Source organism: Neofelis nebulosa, chromosome 4 (assembly GCF_028018385.1).
Source record: "Neofelis nebulosa isolate mNeoNeb1 chromosome 4, mNeoNeb1.pri, whole genome shotgun sequence".
NCBI lineage: Eukaryota > Metazoa > Chordata > Mammalia > Carnivora > Felidae > Neofelis > Neofelis nebulosa.
Genome location: NC_080785.1, coordinates 152,882,914 through 152,901,053, shown reverse-complemented (window position 1 = coordinate 152,901,053; position 18,140 = coordinate 152,882,914). Strand labels below are relative to the sequence as shown.

Below are 18,140 nucleotides of genomic sequence, written 5' to 3'. Positions count from 1 at the left end.
GTTTTGGTCCCCTATTGACTAACTGGGACTGCAGAGGGTTAGAGTTGATAAAAATTCCTGTTCCTAGAGTCTTGTAGGTCCTGGGACCCACAGAAGCATGCAGGCAAACCATTCTGAATGAAGATTTTTAACAGTAAAGATGGGTCCCACCTTGCTCTCTGGCTAGAACATGGCACTTTGAAGAAGCCAAACATCTTGAGGTGGGATGAACGGCTTGAGGACGGGAAGGTTAGAGCCTCACGGGGGTTAGCCATGGGCGTGGGGTGCTGCCTGCACTCGGCTCTGCTGCCCGCAGGCCCACAGCTGTGCCATTCGCACTCCGTGTGATTTACAGCAGCTCTGCAGTCTGGAAAGGCGACCATCCTCATTCTCTCTTCTCTTTCCCAGAAAGTCACCCTCCACATAAAGTGGCCCAAGAGCGTGGAGGTAGAAGGCTACGGCAGCAAGAAGATCGACGCTGAGCGACAGGCTGCGGCCGCGGCCTGCCAGCTGTTCAAGGTGACCCTTCCCTAGCAAAAGCCAGGCAGACCTCCATCCACCCTGGGAAATTCCTTGCCCCTGGCTCTGATGGTCTTTCTGGTGGCACGTGCATGTAGGTGGAAGCTGACAGTGTTCACTCACTCACCCGTCCTTCCCACCTTGTGGTTCTTTCCTTGCTGCGCAGCCAGCAAGGGAATATTTGCTGGTTTGGTTTGTTCTTTTTGCCTCTGTGGTTACCTACCTCCTGTGGTTTCAGAAAACACAGGAGAACTCTTTATGAAAAATACTCCCTTTGTACAGCAGCAGAGCTATACTTCGCGTTATTTCGTGTGTGTTTTCGCTGCACCCACACAATTCTCTCTTACTTGTAATGGAAGCATGATTGTTGCTACCCTCACTTCCTGGTGGTCAGGCATGGGCCGCTTTTAGGTTCTTGGTTACCTGGTATTTAACTAGACTTTCAGTGTTGCCTGCCAGCCTTTCTGTCCATCCCTACTCGGCTTCCTCCGTGGCTGCGCCAACCATTGCTCTTCCTTAGGCTCCTCAGTCTTCATTTCTGCTCCAGTGAGGACAAAGCTGTAGGATGCATATTCCTTCAGATTCTCTCCCACTGAATCCCTAGGCCTTTGCCATCCCTCCTTCCTTCCTGCATCTGAGGAGGAAAGGCCCTCTTCCCAGCCTTGGCCCCCCACACCACCCTTCTCTTTTCTCTATCCCCTTTCTGTGTCTTCTTCATCCCCTCTCCCGTCCTTTCATTTAATTTTCGGATCCTTCCTCTTGAGTCTTTTCAGTGGGCTTCACGCATACTTCAGTGTCCTGATCCCTCCCGTCAGCCCTGCTCCCATGGTTTCCAGAAAGCACACAGCTTTCTGTGCCCATGGCTTGCATTTTTTCCACTGCATTGTTGTGGCCCTTGTCCTGTTTGCTGGTTGCCTTTTCCCCATAGTGCGTGACAAATAGCAGTGGTCACCAGGCGATTGTTGATGGACTGGAACGGTGCTCTGCCAGGCCAGCCTTTCACAGTTCTCGCTTTGCTCAAATGTTTCAGGCATAGCTTCCTCAGCCCCTGGATTACTCCTCCCTCTCCTCCTCTCTGGGTCACTACAGGCTCCTCTTCCTTTCCTACCCTCTGTGAACATTTCTTCTTTCTCTGTCCCTTCTTCCCGGGGGAAAGCTTGTCTCTTAGAGGTTCAGCCAGCCTCGTTGCCAAATTTCTCAGACACCTCCATCTCTCCAAGCAGCTCTACCTCCTGGAATCTCTCCTGCGGGGAGGGTGATTTTGACTGCCGTGGACATTTGGGAATGTGTGGAGACATTTTTGGTGGCCACAACCGGAGGAGTGCTACCGGCATGAAGCCGGGGATGCACAGCATGGCCCCCACAACAGAATTACCTGGCCCCAGATGTCAGTAATGCTGAGGGTGAGAAATCCTTCTCTGGATGTTGAAGGCAGCCTATATGCAGCAAGTCATGGTCACGTTTCTCTCCTCCCAGCCCTTTCTCTGTTCCCGATCTACGCTCAGCTCATAGCCTCTTTTTTGCATATACGTTTGTTGAATTGTGGTAAGTTACACAAAATATAAAATGTACCGTCTGGACCGTTTTTTAGTGAACGCTCCAGTAGTATTAAACCTCATGCAGCCAGTCTCCAGAACTTTGTCGCCTTGTAAAACTGAAACTCCATACTCATTAAACAATAAACGCCTGTTCCCTGCCCCCTCAGCCCCTGTCAGCCACCATTCTACTGCCTGTTTCTGTGAATGTGACTCCATCAGAGACTTCATATCCTCACACCAGTGGAATCGTACGGCATTTGTCTCTGTGACTAGCTTATCGTAGTTCGCATAGTGAGCTCAAGGCCCGTCCGTGCAGCCTGTGTCAGAATCCCCTCCTGTTTAAGGCTGCATAATACTCCATCGGAGGGATATACCAGACTCGGTGTATTCATTTATCCATCAAAGGGCCTCTCTGGTTGTTTCCACCTTTTGGTTATTGTGAATAATGCTTCTGTGAACCTGAGTGTCCAAATAATCTCTTCGGGACGTGGCTTTCAGTTGCTGGATCGTACGGTGGTATGGTAATATGGTATGTGTGTAGCATGTAGCGTGGTATGCTGTGTAGTATGGTAGTCCAGGTGGAGGAAGTGCCATACCGTCTTCACGGTAGCCGTAACGTGTCACATTCCCACCAGCGGCGCACGAGGACTCCAGTCTCTCCTCATCTTCACCAGCACTGTCTGTTGTTTTCCCTAATGGGTGCAAGGTGGTATCTCATGGTTTTGGTTTGCACTTCCCTAATGAGTACTGATGTTGATCACCTTTTCTCTCTGTTTCTCTTTTTTTTTTTTTAAGGTAAATTCCTAAATTTGTGTTAACCGCACACTGTTTTCCCAGTATGTAAAACATCGTATAGGTTAGCTAAAAAGGACAGAATGCAGCAAAAGGCAGTGTTTGCTTTTCCATCTCCAGTTGTTGTCCCTGTCAGAAGAGCGGTATGTCGGCTCTTCACAGCTGCCATAAACATATTCCCTCACCGTATCCTTTGTATGTCTTCCCCTTGAGAAACGCACAGCTACAAATTTCAGGGAGCTGCACTTGGGCCAGGTGGGGCCTCCTTCTGAGACGTTACTGGGGGAAGGGAAGGGACTGCTTTCATACACTCTTTTTGACCCGATGAAGTTAAAAATGTTGCAAATGCCCTAGAGCAATATGAAACCATGCTGACGAGGAGTTTGTGGAAAACTAAGTTCCACGGTCAAAAATACAGTGATTGCTTCTCTGGGGGAATTCTTCCCCCAAATGTACCTTGATCAGGAGGGAGCACATTTTGAGGATTTGTGCCTGTAGGTATCATTTTATGCCATGCTGCAGAGAGCTGTAGTTTTTGAGAATGCTTTGCTTGTGCTGTTGACCGTTTGTCTACCTTTTTTGGAGAAATGCCTGTTGAAGTTCTTTGCCTGTTGTTTAACCGGAGTGTTTTTGTTGTTATAGGAGTCCTTTATGTGCTCTGCGCACCCAGCCTTTTCGTTCCCCAGTATCTATACTCACGTCCCTTGGCTCTTTTCCTTCCCCCCCAAACCAGATCATTGAGCATTGCTCTTGTGCTTGGTGCCAGTTGCCAGCAACACAGAGGTGACTGAGTGTGTGCTTGTCAAGCGTGCAAGAAGCTTATCCAGACTTTGATTGGAATTCTGTTAACTGTGTTCATCTAGCTTCTCACTTTGTGGTTCCTTAGACCCTGGTCATCTGCATTTCTGTTCTGCCTCGTGGATTCTGTTTCTTGGGGGCAGGGACCAGGTTTCATCTCTTCTAATGGTGCTCAGGGTAACCAGCGTGTTGCTTCGTATGTGCTAGAGAATCACCATGTTTTATTTGGTACTCTGTCTAGAAAAGAATAAAGCTATATTTCAAAACAATGGATTTTGCACGAATGGCTTTATAAGCATCCCAGGTTATTTCTAGAATACATTCTTAGCGTAGGATTCTTATGTCAGGGATAGATCTGTTTTGTGGTGTGGGCTCCATTTTCCCTAACTGCTATATTCACTGAAGCTTTTTGGATCACCTTGTGAATGCATCTGCTTCCCCATTCCCTGGGGTTTTTTTCTCCCTTCAGTTTTTTGTTTAATAGGTGTAAGAGCTTACTTTGTCTTTTTCATGTGTCAGAGCTAGACTTGTTTGTTTATCTTAAGGGGAGGGGGGTGCAGAGAGAGGGAGAGACAGAATCCCAAACAGGCTCGGCTCTGATAGCATAGAGTTTGACTCAAGGCTCGGACTCCCAAACCATGAGATTTTGATTTGACCTGAGCCAAAATCAAGTCATTGGATGCTGAATCAGCTAAGCCACTCAGGCACCCCTTCGGAGCTAGACTTTTTTTTTTTTTTTTTTTTTTTTTAAGTGTATTTATTTATTTTGAGAGAACAAGTGGAGGATAGTCAGAGAGGGGGAGAGAGAATTTCAAGCAGGTTCTGCACTGTTGGCACAGAGCCCGGCATGGGGGCTCAAACACATGAACTATGAGATCATGACCTGAGCTGAAACCAAGAGTCAGACGCTAAACCGACTGAGCCACCCAGGCGCCCTCAGTGCTGGACATGTTAAGGGCCCTCTTGATGTCTAGTCCTGGACCTGGGGCTGAAGCAGGCAGACAGGTACAAAGGGGCTTGGCTCCTGCATAGGGGACTTTTTTTTTTTTTTATTTTTTTTTTATTTTTCAACGTTTTTTATTTATTTTTGGGACAGAGAGAGACAGAGCATGAACGGGGGAGGGGCAGAGAGAGAGGGAGACACAGAATCGGAAACAGGCTCCAGGCTCCGAGCCATCAGCCCAGAGCCCGACGCGGGGCTCGAACTCACAGACCGCGAGATCGTGACCTGGCTGAAGTCGGACACTCAGCCGACTGCGCCACCCAGGCGCCCCATGCATAGGGGACTTTTAGTGTAAGGGAGCAGGTTCTGGGCGGACTGAGGTATGAGAATGGACCCTCACGACATGCCTTTTGCCCCCACCCCCCAGGGCTGGGGCCTGCTGGGTCCCCGAAACGAGCTGTTTGATGCAGCCAAATATCGTGTGCTAGCCGATCGCTTTGGCTCTCCGGCTGACAGCTGGTGGCGCCCAGAACCCACCATGCCACCTACTTCCTGGCGGCAGCTGAATCCCGAGAGCATCCGGCCAGGGGGACCTGGGGGCCTGTCCCGCTCCTTGGGCCGGGAGGAAGAGGAGGATGAGGAGGAAGAGCTAGAAGAGGGGACCATTGATGTCACCGACTTCCTGTCCATGGCCCAGCAGGACTCCCACACCCCACTCAGGGACTCGAGGTAGAGCTGGACGTGGGGGATGCAGGGAAGCTGGCTGCGCCTTGACGCGGGGATAGGAGATGTTCCCTGGGAGCCTTCTCGGAGATGGGAGGGCCCCCGCTACACCTCAGCCTGTGAGTCCCATTGTTCATTGGTACATCTGCCGTTCCTGGGGAAAGCGGTCTTGTACGGCGTGGCTGGGCTCGTGCAAAACGGCAGCGTGGACCCTCCGTCCAGCTCACACTTGGGTCCCTCCAAGTCCTAGCCACTACTCTGCCCCTGGGCCCCTGCCCCCTGTCCCCAATTATCCGTTTGGGGAAACTGAGGGGGCGTCAGTCATGCTGTGTTTCTGAGAGGATCACATGCTGAGCGAAGATGCCTGGCCTGCCATCTTTTCCATGCCTCCCACTGCAGTGTCCTACCCCTGTGGGCCTCAGAGCCTGAGGGGAAATTGGCCTGGGAAGAGATAGAGCTTTTTCACCTAAACTTTTGGTCCTCCCAGGGGGGGTTCCTTTGAAATGACAGACGACGACAGTGCTATTAGGGCTCTGACCCAGTTTCCACTTCCCAAGAACCTTCTGGCCAAAGTGATTCAGATAGCAACATCGTCCTCCACAGCTAAGGTGAGTTGGGTATCCTGGAGTGTGTGGGGTGGGGAGCTGGCTTGGTTGTGTGTGCTTTTCCTCGGGGCCAGGTCGGAGGGAAGCTACAGGTATGTGTGATGGTGGAGGATACCTGTACCTTCAGCCTGTACCTAGGCCAGTCAGGGGTCTGGGGTTCTTGGCCTGTGAGGAGTGTGAAGCAGTCAGGACGGAATAGACATCGGCGTAGGAGCTCCGGGTGGGCTGGTACTGCAGGAGCCGGAGACCCAAGCTTGGTCCAGGGTGGCTGGGAGGAGTGGGGGGTGTGTGGCGCTGTCTTGCCGAGGCATGAATTTCATCTCTGTGTCCGGGCTCAGGGCTTCAGTAAGCACAGCTTCTCTCCAGGGGTAAGGTCTTCACGCACCCCCAGGATGTGCCTGGTTCTGGCTCATGCCGACTGCTCACCCCACAGCTGCCACCATCCCTGTTGTCTTCAAAGGTGCTGAGAGCACACTAGGCTAGGAGGGTGGGTGGCGGCATTGTCCAGAGGCTGTCTTCTTCTCTGAAACCACAAGATGGCCAGAGAAGCCAGCCCAGGCCTAGGGATCTGCAGCCCTAGAGGGGCTTCCTTCTGCCTGTACATTGGCCCATCTCGCGTGGCTGATGTTTGGCACCTGCTAAGATGGGGGTTAATTCCATGACTGGGTTCCTTGGCATTCTGAGGATGCATTCTCGGTCTTTCCATAATCATCTCTCTTGCCTTCCGCGTAGAACCTCATGCAGTTTCATACCGTGGGCACCAAGACCAAGCTGTCTACCCTCACTCTGCTTTGGCCCTGTCCCATGACCTTTGTCGCCAAAGGGCGCCGCAAAGCGGAGGCTGAGAATAAGGCAGCAGCCCTGGCCTGCAAGAAACTGAAGGTGAGTCCAGGCGGGTCCGTGGTGTGAGGCATGGGAGATCTTAGAGCTCCCCTACCCTTGGCAAATTGGCCCAAGTCTCCAGGAAATGAAACCCACCACACTAGGCCTTTGAAAGCCTGAGCACAATAGCATCTGGTGTCCGAGCCTTGCTTCTCTGACCACATGACTGCTGTTTCTAGGAATCCCTCACTCTCTCAGAAGGTGCTTTGCCTGCGAGCTCAGCCTTTTTGGTGTTGTTGCCCAAAGCCGGGTGAACCCGGGAGGGGACGTGCCTGGTGCTGTGAACAGCAAAAAGCAGGAGGAATGGTGCTGTGCCAAGCGGCAGGCTTGGCGTCTAGAGAGATCTTAGTTATCTGGGCTTTGTGGGCGAAACGAGTAATAAGATGTTTATGTGGGATGGAGATTGGAGATTCATTTAACCCCAAGGTGTGCACAGTGGGGCCTCCAGTGGGCAGTTCCCTTGGAGAGGCCTCGGAGGCCAGCTGTGCCCAGCAGTGGGAGCCATCGCTACCGTGCCTGCTGGAGAAGTGGGGGATCTGAACCCACATCAGTACAGGTTTAGGTTTTTTTGTTTTTGTTTTTAATTTTTAAAAAATGTTTATTTTTGAGAGAGACAGAGCATGAGTGGGGGAGGGGCAGAGAGAGCGGGAGACACAGAATCCGAAGCAGGCTCCAGCCTCTGAGCTGTCAGCACAGAGCCCGATGTGGGGCTTGAACTCCCGAACCGCGAGATCATGACCTGAGCTGCATTTGGACGCTTAACCGACTGAGCCACCAGGTACCCCAGTACAGGTTTAGTTTGCAGAGGAAGAGAGCAAGGAGGGCCTGCTTTGCTCTGGTCAGATATACCGTTGGTGTGTGTTCGGCTCTGGGAACCCCGTTTCTGAATGAGAGCCCAGAGAATAGGAGAGGGAGAGATACAGATGCCTGTGGCTCAGGAGACCAAACTGGGGCTAATCGGTAGAACTTTGCAGAGGTCTGAATTTTAACTTGACAGACACAGGTAACTGAGGATCAGGAGGCTCTCGGCATGGGACAGCCCTGTCTCGGAAAGGAGCTGGCTCCCAGTTGGCAGCGGTGCTCCCGCTGCTGGCCGCTTGTCAGAGGCCACAGGTAAACTCTCAGGCCTTTCCTGGAGTGAGGTGGCCGAGTGGGTCCAGGGACTAGATCCTTGTTTTTGAGACCTGCCGGGAAGCCAGAGGAAAGAGATCAGGCCCTGTGGGGCAGGCTTGAAGGAGGGAGTATTTGATCTGAGCTTCAGAGGGCGAGTAGAATCCTGGTGTTACAGGTGACAGGAACATGAGACTAGGGAAAAAGACTGGTTTTGCACACTTGCCTGAAGTGTTGGGATGCCTTGTTTTATGTCTGATGAGGTGGCTTTGGACATGTAGGGAAATAAGATGTAGTGTTCATTGAGTTGTATGAGTAGACATTTCCAAGAAATTCTATGTACATTCATATAAAGGGGTCACAGATAGAAAGGGTACTGTGGAGACGGGGTGGCGCGGCAGCTGGAACGGAAAGGTCGCGGCGGGGCGGGGTGTGCTTTGGAGGCAGTGAACACAGAGGGTGCTCGTGAGGTCGCCTGGCCTGCCTGGCTGAGGTGTCCATGTTGGGAATTCATAGAGGTGAGATTGGGCTGTTGTGGGGCCCCTGGCTGCTCAAGGAGAACTTTCTGAGGGGTATTCCTCTCAAGCAGGTCCAGTCTTACTTTTCTTGAATTGATTTTTACTAGTTTTGGGGCAGGGGTGAAGAGTTACATTTTCCTGGAATTCCTCTTTTCTGCACAACATCCACTTAAAAGCAAAATCTCTTAGGAAAGAGGTTGCTCTGCACAATTTCTCTCAAGCTTCTGAGCCTGTCTGGGCCCGTTCTGGAGAGGCAGGGGCGTAGATCAACCTGTAGTGTCCCCCCTTCCCCCCCCTGCAGAGCCTGGGCCTGGTGGACCGCAACAACGAGCCGCTCACCCACGCCATGTATAACCTGGCCTCCTTGCGTGAGCTGGGTGAGACCCAGCGCCGGCCATGTACCATCCAGGTGCCTGAGCCCATCCTCCGCAAGATAGAAACCTTCCTGAACCATGTAAGAGAACCAGAACCCCTTCTGCAACCCGCCCCCCACCCCCACCTCAGTCTTCCCTGCACTGAGTCTCTACCTGCAACCGGCAGGAGTGACTCCCCGTTTTCCCTGAGGAGGTTGGAGTGTGGGAGCACCCATGCCCTGAGTAGCCCAGTCCTGCCCATGAGAGTCCTTGGGCAGTCGTGTACTGAGTTCGCCGGCCAGCGGGCTGGGCCATGGCATCTGGCCCAGGTGAATTGTGTGGCAGGGCTTGTGAGTGAATGAGGAAGACGGTATCTGTCTCACCATTTTGCTTGCTTCTCCCATCCTGCAGTACCCTGTGGATAGTTCATGGATCACCCCAGAACTCCGGCTGCAGAGTGATGACGTCTTGCCCTTGGGCAAGGACTCGGGGCCCCTGAGTGACCCTATCACAGGCAAGCCCTACGTGCCTCTGTCAGAAGCAGAGGAGGTCCGTCTGAGCCAGAACTTGCTGGAGCTGTGGCGGCGGCGAGGGCCAGTCTGGCAGGAGGCCCCCCAGCTCCCTGTGGACCCGCATCGGGACACAATCCTCAATGCCATTGAGCAGCACCCGGTGGTGGTCATCTCTGGGGACACGGGCTGTGGAAAGACCACACGCATCCCCCAGCTGCTGCTAGAGCGCTATGTGACCGAGGGCCGCGGTGCCCGCTGCAATGTGATCATCACCCAGCCGCGCCGCATCTCCGCTGTGTCGGTGGCACAGCGGGTCAGCCACGAACTGGGCCCCTCTCTGCGCCGGAACGTGGGCTTCCAGGTGCGGTTGGAAAGCAAGCCCCCGGCCCGAGGCGGGGCCTTGCTCTTCTGCACCGTGGGCATCCTGCTGCGGAAGCTGCAGAGCAACCCCAGCCTGGAGGGCGTGAGCCATGTCATCGTGGACGAGGTCCATGAGCGGGACGTGAATACAGACTTCCTGCTTATTTTGCTCAAGGGCCTGCAGCGGCTCAACCCGGCCCTGCGGCTGGTGCTCATGAGCGCTACGGGCGATAACGAGCGCTTCTCCCGCTACTTTGGTGGCTGCCCTGTCATCAAGGTGCCAGGCTTCATGTACCCCGTCAAGGAGCACTACCTGGAGGACATTCTGGCCAAGCTGGGCAAGCACCAGTACCCGCACCGGCACCGGCACCACGAGGTGAGGGGACGTGCCTGCCCCAGCCCTCCCCGGCCTTCCCTCTGGATTCCCCTCCTCCCTGTCCCTGTGGCTTGGTGGCCTAGGGTGAGTTAATGCTCCCGAGCTTGTTTCCTTCGTAGAAATGAAATGATGGGGGGGGGGGGGGGGGGGCGGGGGAGGCAGGAGGGGGGCTTCTGGGCAAGGGTGTGGTGAGGGTTGGAGGTGACAGGTTGAGTGCCTGGGCCTCACTGAGTCACAGAGTGACTGTGTCCTTCCCTGGGGCTGTGACTGTGGCCTGTCTTCCCCCAACCTAGTCTGAGGATGAATGTGCACTTGACTTGGACCTCGTGACGGACCTGGTTCTGCACATTGATGCCCGAGGGGAACCAGGTGGGTGCTTTCCCCTCTGCCCCGGCCCCACCCTGACCTCCACTTGCCGGAGAGTGACAGCTCATGCCTGCAGGGCCCCTTTACAGGTGGGATCCTCTGCTTCCTGCCTGGGTGGCAGGAGATCAAAGGAGTGCAGCAACGCCTCCAGGAGGCCCTGGGCATGCACGAGAGCAAGTACCTGATCCTGCCAGGTGAGAGCATGCACGTGAGGCCTTCTGCCCTCACACACCACTCTTGCCCTCTGTCCTGGGGACTGACCCAACTGGGACTCGAGGGGCCTGGGTTTCTGACCAGGCTGCCCTAATTTTGTTGGTTTTTCTACTTTTACTGGGCGTATTCTTGATCTGGGCCTCAGTTTCATCAAAATGGGGTCAAAATCCTTGCCCTGTGCCCTCATCACAGGGAGCAGGAGCAGTGCCCATAACCAGCGTGTTCTTGCTGCCCACCAGTGCACTCCAACATCCCCATGATGGACCAGAAGGCCATATTTCAGCAGCCGCCAGTTGGGGTGCGCAAGATCGTCTTGGCCACCAATATCGCGGAGACCTCAATTACAGTCAATGACATTGTGCACGTGGTGGACAGCGGTCTGCACAAGGAGGAACGCTATGACCTGAAGACCAAGGTGGCACCCATCTCCTGGGCCTAGCCAGCCCCTGGGGGAAGAACGACAAGTTCCAAGGTGGCCCCCAGCCCAGATGGGCCTTGGAGCTGCCCTGTGTGTCTGGAGGAAGCCACACTCATGGGCTCTCGGTGTCCCTGTTGTGGGGGGGGCCATTGAGGGGTTAAGTGAGGTGAAGGCCAGACGTGGGGGAGCACTGAGGAAGGCGTGTCGGCATCTGTGTCGCCGCTCACCCACCCCCTCCCCCAGGTGTCCTGCCTGGAGACTGTGTGGGTGTCACGAGCCAATGTGATCCAGCGCCGGGGCCGGGCAGGCCGCTGCCAGTCAGGCTTTGCCTACCACCTATTCCCACGGAGCCGGCTGGAGAAAATGGTCCCTTTCCAAGTGCCGGAGATTCTGCGCACGCCCCTTGAGAACCTGGTGCTACAAGCCAAAATCCACATGCCCGAGAAGACGGTGCGCCGGAGGCGGGTTGGGCATGGGCTGGACGTGGTCAGGTGTAGGCGGGACTCGGGCTCATGGCAGGCTCCGGCCGGTTCTTGCTGCAGGCAGTGGAGTTCCTTTCCAAGGCTGTGGACAGTCCGAACATTAAGGCAGTGGACGAGGCCGTGATCTTGCTCCAGGAGATCGGTGAGTGTGGCGGGGCCAGCCCGGCGGGGGTCACGGCATGGCTCTCACGGGCGATCCTGATGCCGAACTGTTGCAGGAGTGCTGGACCAGCGGGAGTACCTGACCACCCTGGGGCAGCGCCTGGCCCATATCTCCACCGACCCTCGGCTGGCCAAGGCCATAGTGCTGGCTGCCATCTTCCGCTGCCTGCACCCGCTGCTGGTGGTCGTTTCCTGCCTCACCCGGGACCCCTTCAGCAGTAGCCTGCAGAACCGGGCGGAGGTGGACAAGGTCAGACCCAGCCCCGTCCCATCCCGTGGCCCTTTGCTCCTCCTCTCGGCCCACCCCCACCTTCTGTCCCGAGGCGGCCACCGCCAGCCCTCCCCCTGTGACCCCGGCGCGCCCTCCCACTGCCTCCCAGGTGAAGGCGCTGTTGAGCCACGACAGTGGCAGCGACCACCTGGCCTTCGTGCGGGCCGTGGCAGGCTGGGAGGAGGTGCTGCGCTGGCAGGACCGCAGCTCCCGGGAGAACTACCTGGAGGAGAACCTGCTGTACGCACCCAGCCTGCGCTTCATCCACGGTCAGTGGGCTTCACCCCGTCTCCAGCCCCTCCCGGCCCACACCCCCCTGGCTGAGGCACCATGGAGCGTGTCGTCCCCCAGCCTCGTGGCTTCGGGGGCCGCAGGCTCACCCGCCCCCAACTCCCCAGGACTCATCAAGCAGTTCTCAGAGAACATTTATGAGGCTTTCCTGGTGGGAAAGCCCTCGGACTGCACCCTGGCTTCTGCCCAGTGCAACGAGTACAGTGAGGAGGAGGAGCTGGTGAAGGGCGTACTGATGGCCGGCCTCTACCCCAACCTCATCCAGGTGCTGCCTCGGGGCGGGCCCGGGGGGGCCTCGGCCTCCGCGGATTCATCCGCGGCTGAGCAAGCGGCTTCTTGCTCAGCCGGTCTTTTCTTTCATCCTTGCAGGTGAGGCAGGGCAAGGTGACCCGGCAGGGCAAGTTCAAGCCCAACAGCGTCACATACAGGACCAAATCAGGCAACATCTTGCTGCATAAGTCGACCATCAACAGGTGGGAGGCAGGCAGGGCAGGGGAGGAGCAGTGGGCGTGCTCCCTAGGAGGGCAGCCTCACCCAGCCCTGTGTTCCTCAGGGAGGCCACGCGGCTCCGGAGCCGATGGCTGACGTACTTCATGGCCGTCAAGTCCAATGGCAGCGTCTTCGTCCGGGACTCCTCCCAGGTGCACCCGCTGGCTGTGCTGCTGCTGACAGACGGGGACGTCCACATACGTGGTGGGTGCCGGCACACCCCCACCCCCACCCCCGTTGCGGCTCGGGCTGGTCTGTATCCACCGGGGCCTGGCCTCACCCTAGCCCTCTGCCGCCTCCTCCCTCCCCCAGATGATGGGCGCCGGGCCACCATCTCCCTGAGTGACAGTGACCTGCTGAGGCTGGAGGGGGATTCCCGCACCGTGCGGCTGCTGAGGGAGCTGCGCCGGGCCCTGGGCCGCATGGTGGAGCGGAGCCTGCGCAGTGAGCTGGCCGCACTCCCGCCCGGCGTGCAGCAGGAGCACGGGCAGCTGCTCGCCCTGCTGGCGGAGCTGTTGCGTGGGCCCTGTGGCAGCTTTGACGTGCGCAAGACAGCCGATGACTGAGCCCCGTGTCTGCTGGGGCTGTGTACAGAGTGCAAATGTTTATTTAAAATAAAGTTCTATTTATCCCTTGTGAGCATTGCTCTCCGCTGGGGGCTCCTCTCTCAGGGCCCCAGCATCCCCCGCTTCCCAAACTCCCGCTTATTGCGAGGCTGAGGTCATGGGAGGGAGGGGCTTAGCTGGTGTGGGGCCTGCGTCCCAGGGGCCTGCCTGGTCCTACAGCTGCTTCCGCGCCCACGTGGCAGGCAGCCTGTTTGCACCATCCCTGCCTTTGCGGGTTGGGACAGCAGGTGTTGAGCATGCACTCACTCACGTCTCCCTCTCCGGGCCAGTGGTACGTGCACAGCGCGTGTCCTCGTGGAATCTGGCTGCCACCTCCCAGCCCCAAGCAGAATTGGGAGAGAAGTTCGTCAGGCAGCTAAGGGCACCTGAACCTTAACCCTCAAGGGGCCTCGGGTTGTGTGGCAGCCCTGCCACAAGCTGGGACTTCCCCTTGGTCGCATCCACAAATTCACAGATGAGAGGCTACGGTCGTCAAGACTGCACAGTGCACACATCAGTCTCCCGATAACGAGGCGACGGGCTAGCGGAGACCAACGAGGACACACAGAAGATACAGGGCCTGTGTGGTGGGACATCACGAGCTTTATTTACTCTTGAAATCGGTACAACGGAATCACAGATTGACACAGGCAATAGCTGAGCCATAAGCAAACCGGAAGTACAGAAATGTCACACCCCCAAACCGCTGCAGGTAGTAACAGCTCACAGGGGCCTCTGGTCCCCAGCTGTCAGGGCAGCCTTCTCAGCTTCTCTGGCTTGGGGGACACTTCAAGGGAGCTGGGACAAGACCACCCCTCAGAAGAACGACCACTCCAGCCCACCTAGAGAGCTACTAGGGTCACCTCTCCTACCCCTACCTGTGGACCCAGAGCCAGTTGTCAACCTCAGCATCCGTGTGGGCCTGGAACTAACACAAAGAGGGCACAGGTACCTTCGGGCCCTGCACTGTCTACTGTTTCATTCTGCCGCTTCCTCCTGCTGACAAAACACGGGTGCCCCAATGTCCTTGGCACAAAGCATTCTTCAGTCTTTGGCTCGGGGAACACTTTCTCCACAGGCCCCCCCCACAGTATGTGCTTGGGGAGCTGGGGATGTGGCGTCAAACCTCCCCAAGGAAAATGCTGCCTCAGAAGTGGGAGAACCTGCTGGCCCAGATGCCCTCCCTCTACACGGAGATCAAATCTGAACCTAAGTCAAGAGCCCCTACCTTCTCAGCTCCAAGGGTCACGGGGAGCAGCGGCGGGGAAGACGAGGGGCCGAGTCTGTGGCCACCTCCTCGGGGCAAGTCTGCACTGCAGAAAATGCTCTTCCGGAGGAGAAGCCCTGGGAGACTCCCTGGCCATTTCACTACAAACTGTTACATTTTAATCCTTTATTAGAAACCATGCAAACTTTAATACAAAAAAAAAAAAAAAATACAAGTGCAATAAGAATCTTCCGTGTCAATACAATTCCCGGGATTTCTCATCATTGCAGCCATCCCAAGACCGGCCCTGGCTGGGACACCCCTCCACAGGCTGGCCTTGCCTCTCCCCACTCTCCAGTCAGGCTGTAAGGGAAGGGAGGTGGCCTGTCTCATGCTTTTATTTTTAAATTTCCATACCTGATTCCTCATCATCCACATGAGTTCTGGACATCTGGGGCTCCCCAGTCACTGAGGGCTCTAGTGTCCTAGGCCTGCAAGCCTGGAGAATTTTGACCTCCACAGCCCTTCCCTATTTCTCCGGCCCCGAGCTTATATCTCCCACTAGATCCCAGAGAATGAGACAGAGATACCAAAACCAGCCTCTTGGTTAGAAAAGAAAAGCAGCATACACACAAAATACCAGAACAACCAGTCCACGCTCTGACCAGCCCCTAGTGTGCCCTATGCTCACCAGGCCACAGCCCCTGCATCTCCCCCGCCCTGCCCACACACTCTGGGGCCCCAAGCTGCCCAGGCCAAGGCAGCCCCCGATGCCCGACCTCCCGGCTGGAGGCTTAAGGATGTCCCCTCCCCGTTTCCTTTAACACCTACTGAGAACTTTCATTTAGACATGGCTTCAACCTGCAAAACTCCTCTACCAGTTTTTAGGTTATTAAAAAAAAAAAAAAAAAAAAGGATAAAACAAGAGAAAGGGAAGTGTGGCAGCAGCTAGGCAGGTACAGGAAGCAGCGGGGACAGGCAGAACCAACCCCTAACTAACTTGGGGCAGGGCAGCAAGAGGCACCTGGCCCCACCTGCGTGGTGGGCACCACTGTGGGGTCAAGGAGAGAGGCGGTGGCTTAGTGGGCTCCAGGGGATGTAGGCAGCACCCTGCCACCACGTGGCCATCCACTTCCACTCTTCCCTCCAGGTGGACCCGGCGAGGAGGGCGGGTATGTCAGTTTCTCTTGGGTTTGGTCCGAAAAACCCAAAGACGAGGTTGGAATCTGGATCCCCCCCCTCCTAGATCCCACAAGATCCCAAGTTGGCCTCCCCACCCCATTCACCTTCCAACCTCGTCTACGGAGCAGTGAGCAATGATGGGACAGGAAGGAAGCAAGGAGCTGGGCCCAGGGCAGGGACTGGAGGAGGTCTGGGGGCGGGCTTACTGCCATGGGCAAGCAAGGCAGGGGGATGGGGCGGGGACCCAGAGGACTGCCCAGCACCCAAGCCGTGTGGGGTCTATAGAGCAGCCCGGGTGAGGGAGCCAAGGGCCCGGGTGCCTGAGCTGGGGCCGCCAGGGAAGTGGGGGGGGCGGGAGACAATGTCAGCCCCATGGTCGGTGCGGGCCCTGGCGTTTGCCCGGAACGTCAGCCTGTAGGTCTCAATCTGCAGTGACACGGGAGGAGGGAAGGGAGGGGGGAACAAGGGACACAAGAGGAGGAACACAGGGGACGGAAGACGAGACCAGAATGTCATCATTAGATGCCTGGAAAATAAAAGGTTGCTTGGTTAAAATTTAGTCCATACTCTAGTCAAAAAAAAAAAAAAGGAGTTTCAATTTGCAAACAGTGGCAGGGCCCCCGGCTGGCCCTCAGGCCAAGCCCAGCCACTTACTTGTCTCCTGGATCTGGCTGTCCAAGGTCTGGGCCTCCCTTTGGTCACCACCCCCTGCCAGGGTGGGGTGGCCACTGAGGCCACTGGCTGAAGTGGGGGCGCCAGCTTCGGGCGCTGCCTCAGGGCTGGCCAGCTCCTCCCCAGCGGGGGGGCCCGGACACGGAGGGGCCTCGCTGCCACCGCCCTCAGTCTACAATGAAACAGTGGGGGAGACAGTGTAGGGTCAGTCGGGGAGGAGGTGGGATGGGTGATGGTGGGTTTTACACACAGCCCCTCCCTGCCCCCTGCCCACCCCCCACCCCTCCCCGGCCACTGGATTTAGGCACAGTCATCTGGAGACTCTAGACCACGTACTCCCCACCCCTCCTCTGCCTGTGAGAGGACCCCTGGCTTGGGCGGCCAGTGTAGGGCAAGAACACAGCCTCGGGCCCAGCGTGCAGCCTGGCTAGTGACACACCCTGGGGGGCTCCTCTGTGGAGTGCACGGTTTCATGCGGTCTTTCTGAGGGGAGAGGTGCGGGCTTCTCAGCAAGGCCGACACCAAACAGCCGTGACATCTGATCACTGGCAAAAACCCTGGGAACGATCTCTAGACAGCGGGTCTGGAATCGGTCGGGAAGCAGGGGTGCTGCAGGCCAGTTAAGGAGCTCTGGGAGCTGGGAGTCAGTTCCCAAGGGGTGCAGCTCACCACCTCGGACCGGACCGATGAGTCCCAGACCACACCCACCAGAGAGCGGGTGCTAAAGGGGCTCTCTTGGGAACTCATGAGCCCTGCCTGCTCATCTACCCCTCCCCAGACACCAAGACCTCTTCTGTGCGGGGCACCCTTCTGGAGCCTGGGGACACAGAGGAGGGAGGAGGGGGTCCAGGGAGGGGGGACCAGGGAGACTTCGGGGCCTGCAGGGCTTTGCGGGAGGAGGATGGGGTGGACAGAAGAGGGGAGGCCAGTGGGAGGCCACCCGTGCCCCAGAACACCCAAAAGGTGGCAATGGAAGACTCTACAGTGGTTTCTAATCAGAACAGTGAAGGAGACGGGCCTCTGTATCAGAAAGACAATTCCAGAAATAATTAAGGGAGATGATGTGAATAAAAAAAAGAACATAAGACGTGGGGTCAGAAAGGTGCAGGTGTAAACCCTGGTCTACATGTACTTGCCATGTAGCTTTGGACTAGCGACTACATCCGAGTTAGGGCCCCCGGAGGACAGACTGGGGAGTGGCTCCTCAAAGGTATGGAGGCATGAACTGGGAGCCTGTGACAGAGCCAGGACCCCACACATTCACAGAAGCCAGTCAGGCCTTGAACCGGAGCACCGAGGGAAGGAGGGAAGAGGGGACAGAGGCTGGGCTAGGCATCAGATGCAGAAGCGAAGGCCCCAGCCGCTGCTCTTGTGTCCCTCTCCCTGGCTCACCTTCCCCTGAGCAGCTGCAGCTGTGGTCATGCACAGAAGCCTGCAAGGTGCCGCCCTCTGTGTCCCCCCCAACCGCCCAACACAGAACGAAGGACAGACAACATCTTGGCACACAAAGGTCTCACTCACAGTGCCGTGGAAGGAGGGGGGGAGGGAAGGAGACAGGGTGGGAAGGGAGGAGAGGCCCAGCCAGTCCAGAGGATGGGAAGTCCTGCCAACCTGAGCCCTGGCCATGGCAGTCCCTCTAGAGGCAGGTGTCACCAGGAGTTGCAAATGTGGCATCCTGCTCCCAGCAGGCCCAGAATGGAGCCCGGCATGGAGCCTGGACCCCCTCATGAGGTAGCTGGGGAGAACCGTGCTTTGTGGGAGTCTGTGCCCCAGC

General features: G+C 56.5%; 2 protein-coding genes across 28 annotated transcripts in view; one reads left to right on the top strand and one right to left on the bottom strand.

Annotated features, from left to right (window-relative positions):
• DHX30 (DExH-box helicase 30) overlaps positions 1-13,339 on the top strand; it is a 30,126-nt gene extending 16,787 nt beyond the window's left edge. For all 8 annotated transcript variants that reach the window (XM_058727121.1, XM_058727119.1, XM_058727117.1 and 5 more), the window contains 17 exons: positions 388-498; positions 4,997-5,298; positions 5,780-5,900; positions 6,630-6,779; positions 8,709-8,861; positions 9,172-10,008; positions 10,302-10,377; positions 10,464-10,568; positions 10,827-11,002; positions 11,249-11,455; positions 11,548-11,629; positions 11,706-11,899; positions 12,030-12,189; positions 12,319-12,476; positions 12,581-12,684; positions 12,765-12,904; positions 13,013-13,339. In XM_058727121.1, the coding sequence (XP_058583104.1) occupies positions 388-498; positions 4,997-5,298; positions 5,780-5,900; positions 6,630-6,779; positions 8,709-8,861; positions 9,172-10,008; positions 10,302-10,377; positions 10,464-10,568; positions 10,827-11,002; positions 11,249-11,455; positions 11,548-11,629; positions 11,706-11,899; positions 12,030-12,189; positions 12,319-12,476; positions 12,581-12,684; positions 12,765-12,904; positions 13,013-13,266 (3,330 nt within the window). In that variant the 3' untranslated portion in view covers positions 13,267-13,339. The remainder of the gene's footprint in view (positions 1-387; positions 499-4,996; positions 5,299-5,779; positions 5,901-6,629; positions 6,780-8,708; positions 8,862-9,171; positions 10,009-10,301; positions 10,378-10,463; positions 10,569-10,826; positions 11,003-11,248; positions 11,456-11,547; positions 11,630-11,705; positions 11,900-12,029; positions 12,190-12,318; positions 12,477-12,580; positions 12,685-12,764; positions 12,905-13,012) is intronic.
• Positions 13,340-13,890: 551 nt separating this feature from the next.
• MAP4 (microtubule associated protein 4) overlaps positions 13,891-18,140 on the bottom strand; it is a 197,564-nt gene continuing 193,314 nt past the window's right edge. For 16 of the 20 annotated variants that reach the window (XM_058727097.1, XM_058727103.1, XM_058727104.1 and 13 more), the window contains 2 exons: positions 16,349-16,538; positions 15,882-16,220 (listed from right to left, as the gene is read on the bottom strand). In XM_058727097.1, coding sequence (XP_058583080.1) covers positions 16,213-16,220; positions 16,349-16,538 — 198 coding nt within the window. In that variant the 3' untranslated portion in view covers positions 15,882-16,212. Of the gene's footprint in view, positions 16,539-18,140 lie in introns of all 20 variants that reach the window. The other 4 variants (XM_058727102.1, XM_058727110.1, XM_058727101.1 and 1 more) reach the window with 3 other exon arrangements.